The sequence below is a fragment of the Corapipo altera genome, unplaced genomic scaffold (assembly GCF_003945725.1).
Source record: "Corapipo altera isolate COAL_440 unplaced genomic scaffold, ASM394572v1 44b, whole genome shotgun sequence".
NCBI lineage: Eukaryota > Metazoa > Chordata > Aves > Passeriformes > Pipridae > Corapipo > Corapipo altera.
In genome coordinates, this window is record NW_020884932.1 from 1,574,719 (window position 1) to 1,589,568 (window position 14,850).

Below are 14,850 nucleotides of genomic sequence, written 5' to 3' on the forward strand. Positions count from 1 at the left end.
GCAACTTCTCATTTTTCACCTTCACCTGCCTTGCAAGTGCCAGGGCAGGAATTAGAGGACTCAGAAATTCCACTCCATGTTATACATGGGACACAGGAATTGAGTACAGATGAAAAGTCTCCTTTTCATTTTATAGTTTCCCTGAAAAACACTAACCCTAGAAGGGAAAAAAGGCAGGAGGAGGCAAGTTCACAGTCCACTTTCAGACTTCACTAAGCACAGCTGACTCCACCCCTCTTAGCCATATATCTACCATGTTACCACATCCAGCTAGGGACCTTGGTGTGTAAAATAGCTGAAAGCTACCCTCAGGATGAGAGCAAGGCAGCTGGTCTGTGGAATCTGGAGTCTGTGTTTCATGTTCTGCCTTTTCTGCATCTTTCTTCACCAAACAACAGCTAAAAGAAAACTGAAGTTTGTGTCCATAGTAAGTAAATAGTTCACGGGCAAATGGAATTTCTTCAAAACCTGTCACTTACTGCTCTTCTACTCTAGGGTAGGGAGGAGGGAGTACTTTTTGAATATTAAAGTGTTTCCTGCATATTCAAAATTCGTTATTGCATTGTCCAAAAAAAAGTCCCAATTTTAAATAAGATTTTAAAATGTTATCTCCTTTGTGCATTTCTAGATGAATTTTACTTTCTGGATGGATATAGAATGCTTACTTTGTAGTACTAAGAGACAATAATGCAGGATTCTGTTTTAAAATGTAAAAGAGGATTACATAACTAAATACTGACTATGCAAAACCCTCTTTACTATGGAAGAGTTTCCACTTTTCCAGTGGTTTCAATGGATTAACATGCAAAACAAATTTCAGTATGTGAAACTCAAACAAGTGTACCATAACATTGAACAAGCAACACAGAACCAGTACTGTGAAACAAATGCTGTTTCCAATGATTATGACATACCATTTGTTTGCAGGAAGCCTGAATCTCATTCTGAACATTACACATACTTGTAAATCACTTACATAATCATTGTGCTGCAGTTTTTTATTTTATTTCTCCCTGCTTGAAATAAGAAATAAAAAAAAATCTGGTGTTAAAATTTTAGAATTATATGGCACATATCCACAGGAATTGTGCTGGACAAGGAAAGAAGTCATTGTAGGAATGAAAAATTCTGATGTATCTTTATAAATATATCTTTTATTTGAAGTGAAATTCCAGATCAGGTTCAGTGTTTTCAGAGTAACAGTTTAGTCTGTATTTAGATATCAGATAACACTTTTATCGCCCCTTGTGATAAAAAAGTCAACATATGGCTTTTTAAGGCTAATTTCTGCCAAGACAGAGCACTTCACAGCAGTCAGCCATAGAACTGTTATCTTGAGCAATAGTTTGGGTTTTTTCCTTCTGAATTCCAGCTTAGTCATAGCAAAATATTAATGTTCAAGTATTTCTGCAAAATTACTTACATGCTTCTGTTTGTTTTCAGTTTATTTAATATTGTGGTCTATACCTCCTAAAACACATAAAACCTCTTCAATATCTTATGATATATTGTAGTTTTTGTAACTCGCAAAAATTTATTTCCGCTAATTACTTCTCAAATGCCAGGAAAAAACCCAGTTATATTTGCCTAAATAAATCAAACAGGAAATGTAGCTATCTAGACCTAAAGAAAGCACTATTAATATGTTTAGCATCTGTCACATACCGTACTCACTCTCATTGCATATTTCTTGTGACTATACTAATAAGTTATATTTACCACAAAACTACCAGTAACACAAAGGGAATTTCATCTATTTTATCAGGTATTTCGCCATGGTGATCATACCCCAGAGGAGTTTTTTCCAACTGATATGCACAAAGAAATTGTAAGACAGCAAGGATATGGACAGCTTACTAAGGTGAGTTTGCTTACCTGTGGAAATATACTGAAATATTAGAAGATAGTGTATTGATATTTGGGGTTTGAAACTTTGCTTCTACTTGGAGAAAGCCCTTATCAAGTTGCCATATACAGATCTCCAGAAAGACAGCAAAAGAACTTACTAGAAAACTACAGCAACAGCACTCACTAACTTTAAATGACACTGAGTCAGCCTGTTGTGGTCAATAGCAGCATGTTCAGCTGTCTGATTGCAGACTAGGGTTTCCTGGGAGGAGTCAGGCATTGGTGACCACCTCAGTTTACGTGAGACCACACATAAAGCTTTATCCGACAGCAGCATAAGATGGTGGAAGTACTCACAGACCCCCCCTTAATCTCTGCTGAATAGGAATGTTTCCTAGCTCATGAACTACTAAGGTCAGCACTGGTAGAAACTCCTCATACTATATCTTGAGGAAATGACATGAAGCTGAGTCAAGGGAGGTTTAAGTGAATATCAGGAAAAGGTTTTTCACCCAGAGGGTTACTGAGCTTTGGAACAGTGCCCCCAGGAAAGTGGTCACAGCACCAAGCCTGTCAGAGTTCAAGAAGCATTTGGACAACACTCTCAGGCACGTGGTGGGATTCTTGGGGTGTCCTTTGCAGGGCTAGGAGCTGGACTCGAAGATCCTGATAGGTCCCTTCCAACTTAGGATATTCTATGATTCTATTTTAATGCAGGCATTGGTGGAATACAGCAGAACTGAGCTTGCACATAGTTATCAGCTGTCACAGCAGCTGAGGCAACTTCAGAAACTATGTCTGCATTGACTGTAACTTCCATTAGCTGCCACCTCTTATGAATGGAGCCAAGAGTGAACTCCTGCACTATCAGACTGGAAGGCAATATGTGGGCATTAGGTGTTTTTAACCCTACTTCTGTTCCACTCCCACCAGCAGTACCCACCATGTTTGTGTGCCTGCGCTTCATTCCTTTTTTTCCCCAGATAAGTTGTTCGGATGGAAAAGTCCACTAGTTATTTTGACAGCATTCTGGGAACCAGGCAGCTTCACTGAAGTAGTTTAGGTGTGCCAGAATTCTGGTTGTCACAGATAAATGGCTACTGTGCATGTGGAGGCAGACTGGGAGGTGTGTCTCTCTGTTAGGCACACCCCCTCCCCTTATGTCCAGTGGGTCTCTTTCCTGGGCAAATTAGTCACTTGCCAGGTCTCCATTAAAATCAGAATAGAACAAACTGCCTGAGGGGTTCTTCTTCCCCATCATTCTTAGGGGGCCAGGATGATCTCCAATGCAAAATCAAGCCTGTTTTTTCCCATGTCACCTCCCTTGAAGAAACAGGAGTAACAGACTGGCTTACTATGCTTTAACTCAGCTGTGACTCAATCATTCCATATAAACACTACTCAAGCTCAGCTCTCCATGCCAGCTTGCTCCAGGGCATGGAACACTTCAAGACTCAGGTGTCAGGATTTCACAACATAGGCGCTAGGCAAGCTGAGGCAGAAACCTAAGCCACACATATACCCTAAGAAATTGTATGCACAATTCCAGCAACAAAAAGAGGTGATCACATACACACACAGTGGGCCCTGAGTAACTTGGTCTGACCTCATAGCTGACTCTGCTTTGAGCAAGAGGTTGGACTAGAGACTTACTGAGGTCCCTTTCAGTCTGAATTATCCTCTGATCCTATAAAATTACTTTAGGAAGCAATGAGTAATCACTGTAGTTGAGATCCCAGTGAACAGTAATGTTTACATGAGCAAAGTGGAATATATTTAAATTTAGGCCAGGTAACACTAGGTACAAGTAAAAAGATGAAAATATTGAAACTATTACAGGGACATTGCACCTGATTGTGGTGAAGTCACCATCCCTGGAGGTGTTTTAGTAAAGACTGGATGTGGCACTTAGGGACATGGTGGTGTTAGGTCATAGGTTGGACTCGATGATCTCAGAGGTCTTTTCCAACCTAATTGATTCTGTGGTTCTCTGAATCATCTGTCATGTGTTCACAAAATTATGTAGGTAAGTTGGAAAATCTTCAGCAAAGAGCTACTAAAATGCTGAGACTGGAAAAACCATTTTGCTGTAAGGGAGAATTGTCATCAGTCTAATTTAACACAGAGATTAACTGACTTGATTTCATTTTATGGATTATTGTTTAACTCTGAATAAGATCTGTGATGGTGAATGTTATTCAAAAGCATAACAAGATCCAGTGACTGAAAGCTGGGAACATAGTCAGGCAAGAACCAAGAATCAAATGTTTCAGACTGTTAATAATAATTAAGCATTGCAGCACAATACCTGAAGCCTTGGATGACTTTTACTTCAAGTCTTCTATTCTTAAAAATTAGGTCTTACCCAAGCTAAAACTGTAGCCTCCATATGGAGTCACTCGTGATACTCTATGGGATTCATATCCTGTATGTGTCCTCATGGACAGGTGGCTGCTCTGTCTGCACTCGCAGTTAATCATCTCAGACAGCAATAGAGCTGAAACTAGACAAATGGTATTGAGACATCTTTATGCCTGCTTGAAGTCACCCTGCCCCTCAGCCAGTCTCACTAGCTCAGATAAACATACACATATCTTTCCATAGAGCAAAATAAAAAACTGTATCCACCAGGAAATCATATCTAACATTATCCAGTATTAGATACACAGCAACTTTACTGCTTTTTTCCCGTGTCTTCTTTCATTCTTCACTTGTGAAAGGAAAAATGTCTTTATGAAAATAATATGAAATATTTTGGGGGTTTTGTTGTCATTGTAGGAATGAATGCCTAGCACATTTCTTTAGCCTCTTACTCTGTTCTGTTACCTCTACAGCTTGGCATACAACAACAGTATGAGCTTGGCCAGTACACACGGAGGAGATACTCTCATTTCCTGAGCGTTGTATACAAGCAGAGTGAGGCAAGTGCTGGATCTGGGCGGGAGGATATTTGTCATGGATGTTAATGGGACTTCCTGGATGCATGAGTGTCTAAACCTGGTGTGGCTGGAGAAAACTAATAGTGATTGAATTCAATGGAATTTCATATTATCTGTGAAACTCTGGTTCAGCTTTTATTCAGACTGACGGTCAACTGAAAACCAGGCTACACATCAGGTTCAGATTTGTCACTACTGTATGGGGCAGTATCTATGTCAAATATCTCCAATGCCACTTTGAGATGGAGTTGAAGATACAATTTAGTTTTCATTTACGTTCCAGCTTTTCAATGCACATATGACGTCCCAAATACTAGATGGTCCAATAGTCAGTCTGATGCTTTCCACTACCATTCTGAAGGGAAATGCTATCATGTTGCAGCTCACTTGTTCCACGAATTTTTATTTCAGTTTCACTCTTTGTTCATCCTCCTTCTTCATGCCACTCCATTTTAATGACAACTTCCCCAGCACAGTACCATCCCCCTTCTTTCCTACCAAGAGGAAAGAAAAACAAACCTAATGGGAGAAATGACCTTCCAAACTTTTTCTTTTTCTTTTTTTTTTCTTTTCAGATTTATGTTCAAAGCACTGACTGTGATCACACGCTTATGAGTGCTCAGGCAAGTCTTGCTGGACTGTACCCACTGACACAGGACCAGATTTGGAACCCCAGAATCCTTTGGCAACCAATTCCAGTTCACACAGTGCCACTGTCACATGATAATGTGAGTATAAACTAGAGGCATTTGCTTTCCCTTAATGATTAGTGAAGTACATAGAATATGAGATGAAGATGTAGCAAAAATGCATGGTAAAGCCAATGAAGAGTACATTATCTTACAAGAATTGTCCAGAAAGGCCTAATAAGCTGAATAGAAATATTGACAAGAGTTTCCATAGGAATGGACTTACATATCAGAGACCTGGTCTTAACAAAATAGGAAAAAAACCAGAAGTCCTAGGTACAGAGAAAAATATTTAATCTGTAATGTGAGTAAATCACTATAGAAGCAGATTAATCCTAATATTATCAGAAAATTACTTTCTTTGTGTGAGAAGAGGAAACATACCTAATATCACTAGTGCTTCAACATTTCTCAGTCTGCAGTCAACAGAAAAGACAAAAGAATCATTCTGGGACTTACATTACAGTGAGAATTGAGTCACAGGATTTTTTTTCGTGCACCTTGCAGGTAAGTGCATGCACTTTGAGGATGGGTGAAAAAAGTAAAAGGGAAAAGGAAGGAGGACTCAGAACTTTAAGCACAGGAGTTCATAGGGCAATTCATTTATTCATCTCCCTTCCTCAGCTCCTCACCTTGGAGCTATAAGGAAGCATGTGGATAGCAGCTCAGTAGCCTGCACATTCACCTCCTAGAGGACAAGGCTGGGCAGCTGAGTGGAGCTGGAGTTTCCTGTGTATGGAAAACCTATCGTAAAAAGTTAGAAAAGATTGGATGTGTGCAGTATGAGTCCCAGTTTGAAAGAGAAGGTTTGCAAATGTGAAGCAAGATAAATTGTGTGGGCTCACAAGTCTAGTTAACACAGCTTGTGATGATGGGGGAATCAGGTTAAATAGGTTCTCACCTTGGAGTGATGAGAGCATGAAGAGAGGAGATATGGAAAAATGTGTCTTCTTGTTCACACACATAGCCTGGCATAGAGTCAGGAGCTGCTTCTGACACTGTCACACATGGTGGTATCCCAGCAGACAGTCAGGAATACCTGTCCAATATCAACACAACTAGCAAACTCAGCAAGCAGGTGCTGCACCTCATTCACATCTAGGGGAGAAAGTAACTTTATTAAAAAAAATCAAAAAGTCATGAACACACGCACATTTTTCATACTTTTTCCGACTATTTAACTTCATTCATCTTTACTACATATACAGGCTGAACTTGAGACAACATGTATCCTACCACCCAAAACAAAAACCTATCATTTATTAGTGAAGTCATGCCTGTTCATGAACCTATGGCTATAATTCAAAAATATTTTCCTATCTTCTAGAATGGATCAATTGTATTTCTAAAAAGATCAAGGAACTGCTGTGAAGATTTCGAAGCTCATTATACCTTCAAAACTATCAAGTCCTTTTAAAAGTTATTTTAATGTAGGGACTCTATAGATGAAACTTTATTGCTAGAAAAAGGAAAAAAGCACATTGGAGAAAGCACTAAGAATATCTCAATGTCAAATTTTAACTTTTGTTTAAAATTAGACACAAAAAGACTTCAAACAAGAATAAACTCAGTTTAGCTTAAATAAATGAAAGAAATTAAAAGTTTTTAAATTATTCCAGTCACATGTAACCTTTAACCTTCATATGTCTTAGATTAATGAAAGACAAAACTGAGTTAAAGAAATGTCACAAGTTTCTACAATTTAGGCTGAACTAAATGAAGCTGTGGTAAGTCCACTCAATACAGCTGCGTATGGACAAAGATTTCTATTGAAGTCCAGCTGTTGCTTGGCGATGAGTGAAATCATTCCTGGAGAAGCCAAGAACAAAGGAATTCATGAGGTCTTTTGTTAGTCCTCTGTCAAGGGACAAATTTCATCTTGTGTAAATGAATCCTTTAACTTTGAATTACTGTAGCTATTACTCCTCTGAACATTTAAAGATTATTTTCTAAGTAGTCATCAGTATGACTCTGAGAGTCCTAAAGATGAATATCCTTGAAAACTACATTCCCAAATTATTTTTCAGCTTGTCCTAACTAGTGCTGCCAATCAGAACAACAATCCTGCAAGGGCATATTGAATTGCAGAACAAGATGCACCTTGCCTAACTAGTGTTTTGCAATTTTCTTTTCAGTTGCTATACTTACCTTTCTCACACTGCCCAAAATACAACGAACTTCTGAGAGAAACCTTCACAACAAGGGATTTCCAAAGGCAACTCAAGCACTACAAGGTAAAGTATTTTCAGTTCTGGAAATCTAATTAAACTGTACCACTTCTTCAATATTATATAACAGGTAGGTTTAAAAAATAGCAATCAATATGCTTCTTCCAGATCTCTAATCTTTACAGTGGGTGTAGACGACATACAAAAAAAACAATTACCACATTACAGATCCAGCTGGACTGGGCTGTTCCTATCAACTGAAAATTGCAAGTCATAGAAAAGATGAATTATTGACTTCCTTACAAAACCTAGCTTCTATGGGGCTAGACAAAACAAAATTCAGATAAAATCAGTGCCAATGCCTCTTAAATTACTCCAATACTTCTCTCTGTTTACTCCTATGTAAAGCAAGACCTCTGACGTCTCTCTCTGTATAATTCTCTACTAGTTCAGATTCCTCTTTCTCCACAGAACATTCACAGCTCAATTCCCCAGAATTTCTATAACAGCCTCAGTGCTTTCTTTAAGTACTTGTTCATGCTTCATACTGAAAGTCTTCATTCAGGTGCTCACTTACATTTTGTTCTCATCTCTATATGGTATCCTTTCCTGTCTTTCTCTATCATCAAAAAACTTTGCATGAGTATGTAATCACATGTCTATTCTGCTGCAACCTTCTTCTTCACAGGTGTATTCAAAATGACAGTATGAAACTCACCTTGTTTTCTATTATCTTTAGCCACCAACCTCAGCCTGTGGCTCTGCATCTGGGTGTTACATGCAAGTAAACAATAATTCCCAGCTTTATCAAATTTGTATCATACCTTCCTTCTCCTGAGTACCAATATCATCATAATTCTGTTTATCCCACTTCTTTTAAGCACTTTTTGGATTTCTGCCAGAGTTCTTCATGTATTTGTGTCCCCTTTACCTCCTTTTGAACATTTCCACCAAGCATAAACGACCATCATACTGCAGGTCTGAACTCACATCCCCAAATCTGTCTAGATGAATAGGTCAGATTCTCTTACATCTAAGCAGTGGTTCATTGCTTAAGTGCAAAGACTCTCTTCTTTCTAACAATTCCTATGTACTAGTATGGCAGCGTGCAGAAATTATGTAAAAAGGCCCTGTATACCACAAATTTGTTATTCTTGTATTCCAGCCATTTCTGAAGTTTTTAGCCACTAATACAGGATACTCACTGAAGAAGTTGAACACTGAAAGAATTTGGAAGCTCTTGGACACTTTACAATATGAGGTAAATACAATCACAGAATCATTTTGGTTAGAAAAGACCTTTAGGATCGTCAAGTGCAATAGAAATTCCAATACTTTCTTAAAACTAGTTTTACCTCTTATTGTGTGTAAGACATCAAAAGACAGCAGGTCTGTCCTTTGAAATTTTTTGCACTGTAGACTATTATTCCCCAGAAACCTTCACCTAACATCAAACTTACAACTGAAAATCCTATAAACATACTGTGTCAGACTGCTGTGGGTCGTCCACCGCTATAATTAACACAAACCAGTGGCCCATCAAATTCAAGATCCTGTCAGTGACTGCATACGGAGAACTAGACAAAAGCATATCTTTAGATAAAATTGTTGTTACTCCTCCAAACACCAGCATGAAGATACACATGAATAAAATATGTCACCGGCAAAGAAATATAAGCATCCTTCAACAAAGAGTTTATGCAAATTGCATAAGCAAGAGAAGTTATTATTTGCACAGGAACAGTAGTGGTCAGAGTATTTTCAGGAATTAAGAAGCCATTGGAATGACACAAATGTATATTTGTTCAAATCTGGGAGCTTGTTCAAAACAAGGAACCAGGGGTATCACAACAAAAGCATGGATTTTATATCAAAAGGGATATTGTGTTGCCAAACTGTCATGGGCATCTGGGTCCCACAGTCTGGTAACTTTGTGATTTAAAAAAAGCCTGACTGCCCTTAATTTAGCAATAAGCCCCTCTTCACATAACTTCAAAGTCTAGACTTATCTTGGCTGACACAAGTGAAAATTGCAGAGTCTTGTGTTAAAAAGTTGTTGTTGATTTGCTACAAATACTTTCATGTGTAACTATTTATAAACTCAAATATTAATGACAAATAGGTCATTCATTCATTCATATGGATATTCATATCCATTCACTGGATATTCCCAAGAAAACTGAGGCAGTTTTAAGTCAGGTTTCACAAGTTACATGTAATATTTGTGTGTGATGCTAATGAGCTTAACTTCTGTCCTGCAGCTTCTGCAGAGGTCCAACTTTGGTCGAAGCAATCTTGAATGAAATGTTAAGCAGGGCCCTTGAGCTAAAAGAAGTGTTAAAATGTTGGGATATCTCACTGTAATTTCAGTGAGGTCACCCTTTCACATTTTCCAATGCAGGATAGTTCAGGACCGCAACTTTTTATTTCAATTTTTATATTATACTGAGAAAGCTCTGTCACCAGAGAAATGTGCAAAATCAACAGCTCCCATCAGGGATCTAGCTGAACTCTGGAAGACAAAAAAGTTAATTGGGTTTTTCCTTCTGGTGTTAGATTTGATGAGCTTTTGTCTTTCATACTACTCACTGAAGACTCTACGGGTATCAGTTAAGACATCTGCCATAGAAGTCACCATCACCCTTTCAAGGATACAGAGAGACCATCCTTACATAGTTTTTAAATACAGTTCATTAAACTACAATAGCGTGCATCTCTCTGTGTTTGTTACTTTTGGCTGTCACCTGACTTTCAGGTAACTTGGAGACTGATGTGCTTGCTTGCCTACAGCACTGTCTTAAATAGCATGCTACTAGCCAATTCTTTCCTCAAGACACAAATCACATTTGTTAAAAGAGAAATGGATAACATTGTGATCTGAGCTGTTTTAATCCAACAGTCCTATTGTTTCTCTTGTTTAAACAAATCCTTTAAGTAGTTGACATTTTCCTTTGAGCTCACTTGTTACAAGAACACTCCTTTTAGTGAGCTCAGTCCAAAGGTTACATTGCTCCAAAGAAAAGTTACAAACATTGATTAAACAGGAATTCAGGGTAGTGCAAACCAGAAGTGTTGTGCATATCTTCCCTTCTCACAGTTGTGATCATTAGTATACCTTGGACTGCATCCCTGAGGAAAGACTAATTCATTCCAGTTTAGCTTAAGGACTGTGTCAGTATCCAACAGACCTGGTGTAAGCAGATGTGAATTTCATCTATATATGTCTCATCCCTGTACATCTACCTCCTACTCGGGTACATCCATATTACAGCTGTACATATTTCCACTTGATCTCTGCATCCCACTTATACCTCAGAGTTACCAGCCCTTAAAATCTTGATGTTTATATAGGATTTGTTCCAGTAAAGATCCCCAGATATATCTGAGGAGATGACTGAAAAAGTCATGCAGTGATTTTTTTTTTATCTGACAACATAAATAATGCCAGTTGCTTTTTGCATAATTTTTAGTATTATATTTCCTCTTCTTGTTGAACACTACCCTTCAAGTTTCTTACAAGTGGTAGGATGCTATAAATAGGAATGTTACAGCTGTCTAAATGCAAAATACAGTCATCATTTTATTACAAAGAGAAAATGTTACTTAAGTGAAACATTCCGAATTTGTTCTGACAAGCATTTTGTGCCAGAACAAACAACAGTTAGCAGTAGGAATTGGTAAGAAAATAACCATGTTTTCTTTCTTCACTGTAGGATATTAACAATTACACTTTACCTGTTTGGGCTACTCATGGTGTCAGGACCAAGCTGATAAAGCTCTCAGAATTGTTATTGCAGGCGGAATTCGGGTTCCACAAACAAATACAAAAGTCACGTTTGCAGGGAGGTAAGCCAAATTCTTACCCCAATTAAAAACAAAAGTAGGATGAGAAAGAAGAAAGGGATATAACAAACATTGCTACAGATTCCATAGTAGAAGTATGAAAGGTGCCGTGATGTGGATATTGGTGGTCAGCACTGAAAGATTTTGATTAATAGGAAGGGAGGTGGTGAGGACATGAATCATGAACATCCCAATCTAATATTAAAATGGAGGTATCATTTAGATTACACTGTATAAGAAATTCAAAGTGATATACAGATTCTAACTGAACTGAATCAGTCTGAATTTAATGTAAGCCACCATGTGTAACTTACTTTAAAAAGTATTATTTGTAATAATATCTAGAATGGTGAGTTTGTAGCCTTACAGTCTTCATACTCCATTACCAAGAGTCCTAAAATGAGATGATAAACTGCTTCTAAACTTTATTCTGCTCAGAAAATAGTAGCTGAAATTTAAAAATATTTTATACATTTTTAGTCACTCATTCTCCTCCATTCATCCACTGCCACCTTTTGAGTTTCCTTTCATTTTATATGGACAGGGTTTCAGTCAGGATCTATGAGCTACAAAGACAAATAAACATATAAGCATGAATCAGTTTGTCGCATTTCTGAAGCTCCAACTTACAAAACTTAGCACAAAGTTCAAACATCTGTCCTTGCTAACAATTGCTATTAAAAATGTGCCAGCAGCTGAAGCCTATTCTGTCTAATTCTGCTTGTCTGTACAGTTCTCCTTTTAGGATTTTTATTTGTTGAGATGCCAACCTTACATTAACATACTAGCACAGCCATTGATTTAATTCAAGTAGTTTGTCTTACAACTTTTCAGCAGTTAACCTTAATGAAATACAGACAACTATACAGTCTATGAAGGCCCCGAGTCTGGAGGATATGCTCTTCCTTTTTTCTCTGAAAATCAGGAAATCAATGGAGTTACACACACAGCAGGGTAGTATTCATTACTGTACTCTTCTTGCACTGGTCTGCTGGCACCAAGTAGCTGTGAATGCACTGTTTGAAGATGCTGAGGCTATTAGAGATCCCCAAAACATTTTACACAGAAGTAAAATAGGTCCACTGTTCATATAAAAGATAGTGTCAGAATTAATCAGGGCATTCTGCACAAATTACCAATAAAGTCAATTGAATAAATCTGGTGCATTTAAAACTGATTGTTAAAATGGCAACAATCAATACAGATGTTAACATCTCTTTCATTGTCACTGCTTCCCCATTTTGTTTCAGGTATTCTTTTAAAAACTATTCTAAAGCGTATCTCAAATGCTAGAAACCCTTCACACCGGCAAAAAATGGTTATGTATTCTGCGGTGAGTGATTTCTGTTTCTTTTATGCTTCCTTTCTGCAGTTATTAAATGCAGTGAAAGTCATGAAATTTTATTTCCACCATGAAATACAGCTACAAGCATTTTTATTTGGTTAATCTTAAATATCTTTTGATTATTTTCATTCTTTAATGAACAGATACTGCTTTGAAACCTGCAGCTCTCCATTTTCCACCTGAGATCATGGTTTTTTTCTTTGTAATATTGTTTTGATTGAGTAGAGAACTGGAAAAACCATGTCTCATGTTTTACTAAACCTGTATCATGAAGATAATTCAGAAAGAAATCTCCTGCTTCCTGCATCTTTTTTTCAGGAGCAAAATAAAAAATAAAAATAAAAAAAAAAAAAAAGAATTTACAGTTACTTGAGAAGGTCTTATGATGGCATGTAATCAATTGTGACCTTGTATTTTGGTTTAGAATGTGCAAACGCTGTCATTGGAGGAGGAAATTTTTGTATTGCTCTCAGTAAAAAGCTCCTGTTTCTAAACTGCCATTAGAGTATGATCTAACGGGTATATATCAGCTAAAGAGCTTACTGATCTGATCTCTAATACTGTTTATTTAATGGAAAAAACCCACTAGTTCCTTTTGAAAGAACTTTTAAAAGCTCCTGTTAATTTTGGTAAAAACTGCAAGTGACTAAGGCTTCTTAGGTATTTACATATGTGTATATTTTATACATGCAGCACCTCAGTTTATGTAGCCTTAAAAGGACACTATTTGCTCAATGTTACAGAGGGCAACTATCAATGAGGCCACACAATAATGTTAATGTTGAGTGGAGAGATAATGTGCTGGAGTTATTGTTAAATAATAGGTTCATGCAATCATTTTCAACAGACCTTTAATTACAGGTTTCTTCTGTTCACAGCATGCAGCCACCATTGCTGCCTTGCAGACAGCACTCAATGTCTTCAATGGGAAAGTGCCTCCTTACAGTGCCTGTCATTTTTTTGAACTTTACCAGGAAAAAAATGGGCAAGTACCTTCAAGCTGTACTTCAAACACGTACTTTTTCTAAAAAGCAATTTACTAATTTACAATTTATTCATGTCTAAAAAAGCAATTTACCCCAGACTAATTAAACTGGATACATGAGGTTCACTGTGCAGGAAAATATTATAGGTTGATTTTAATTATTATAATTGGACTCAGTTTAGTAGATGGTAGCAGAGTAAACCTGAAAACCTTCTATATATTGCTTCATTACAGTTATGAGAGGTTTTACTCTCTCCTTTTAATCTATTTAACTTCTTGGCAAAGATGAAATACTACATGCAAACTGGTGTTGACTCCCTATTGTTTAAAAGGACCTTTTCAGAGTACTAAAGATATTAATAAACCATAAACACATTAACAACCAGAAAAATAAGCTGGCTGAAAGTATGTCCCAAAGTACAATCTCTACAACATGGAAAGACTGTGTGGTTTTGCATGGCTAACTTTATTTTGACCCTTCTGTATTTTGAAACAGGCAATACACCATAGAAATGTACTATCGGAATAATTCCTTGAGAGATCCTCACCCTCTCACTCTCCCTGGCTGCAAATTTCGCTGTCCACTGGAGAGATTTACTCAGTTGGTCTCTCCAGTCCTCGTACACTACTGGACAAAAGAATGTAGGATGTAGGACATCAAAAGAGGTAAGTTAGGTGCTTTGGGGACATGTACCCAGTAAAGTCATGATTAGATCTTCTGCCAACAGCTCATTTAAAGTAACAACCATTTTCACAAGGGTCTGGTCTAAATTGAAAAATATGCAGATCCAGTAAGACAGAATTGTACCCATGGCCATAATTTCTACTCCATTGATGCATTTACCCATTCCAGATCAGCTTTCTGATGAAACAAAGTCAAGGCTGATCAGACTTCAGGGTACTGTTTCTCATGTGATTTTTTTTTTTGTTTTGTTTAGTTTTAGTACAGTCAAAAAGACCTTCAGTTACTGAGGAAGCACTGACTTAAATGCACTGACTTAAAACAGTCACCTTATCTTCTCTAACTGCAGAG

General features: G+C 37.5%; 1 protein-coding gene across 1 annotated transcript; it reads left to right on the plus strand.

The window, feature by feature from the left end:
* Positions 1–313: 313 nt before the first annotated feature.
* LOC113954774 (prostatic acid phosphatase-like) lies at positions 314–14,470 on the plus strand. Its single transcript, XM_027659549.1, has 10 exons — positions 314–427; positions 1,766–1,861; positions 4,683–4,769; positions 5,363–5,515; positions 7,612–7,710; positions 8,810–8,905; positions 11,358–11,490; positions 12,738–12,820; positions 13,711–13,817; positions 14,314–14,470. The coding sequence occupies exons 1-10, from the start codon at positions 314–316 to the stop codon at positions 14,468–14,470; spliced, it is 1,125 nt and encodes a 374-aa protein (XP_027515350.1).
* The last annotated feature ends 380 nt before the right edge of the window (positions 14,471–14,850 follow it).

What these genes read in the sequence shown, in the direction of transcription:
- LOC113954774 (XM_027659549.1), top strand. Translation starts at nt 314, where the DNA reads ATGAGAGCAAGGCAGCTGGTCTGTGGAATCTGGAGTCTGTGTTTCATG. An exon ending in GATATGGACAGCTTACTAAG is followed by an intron (nt 1,862 to 4,682) that starts GTGAGTTTGCTT and finishes TTACCTCTACAG; the next exon opens with CTTGGCATACAACAACAGTA. An exon ending in CTTTACCAGGAAAAAAATGG is followed by an intron (nt 13,818 to 14,313) that starts GCAAGTACCTTC and finishes ATTTTGAAACAG; the next exon opens with GCAATACACCATAGAAATGT.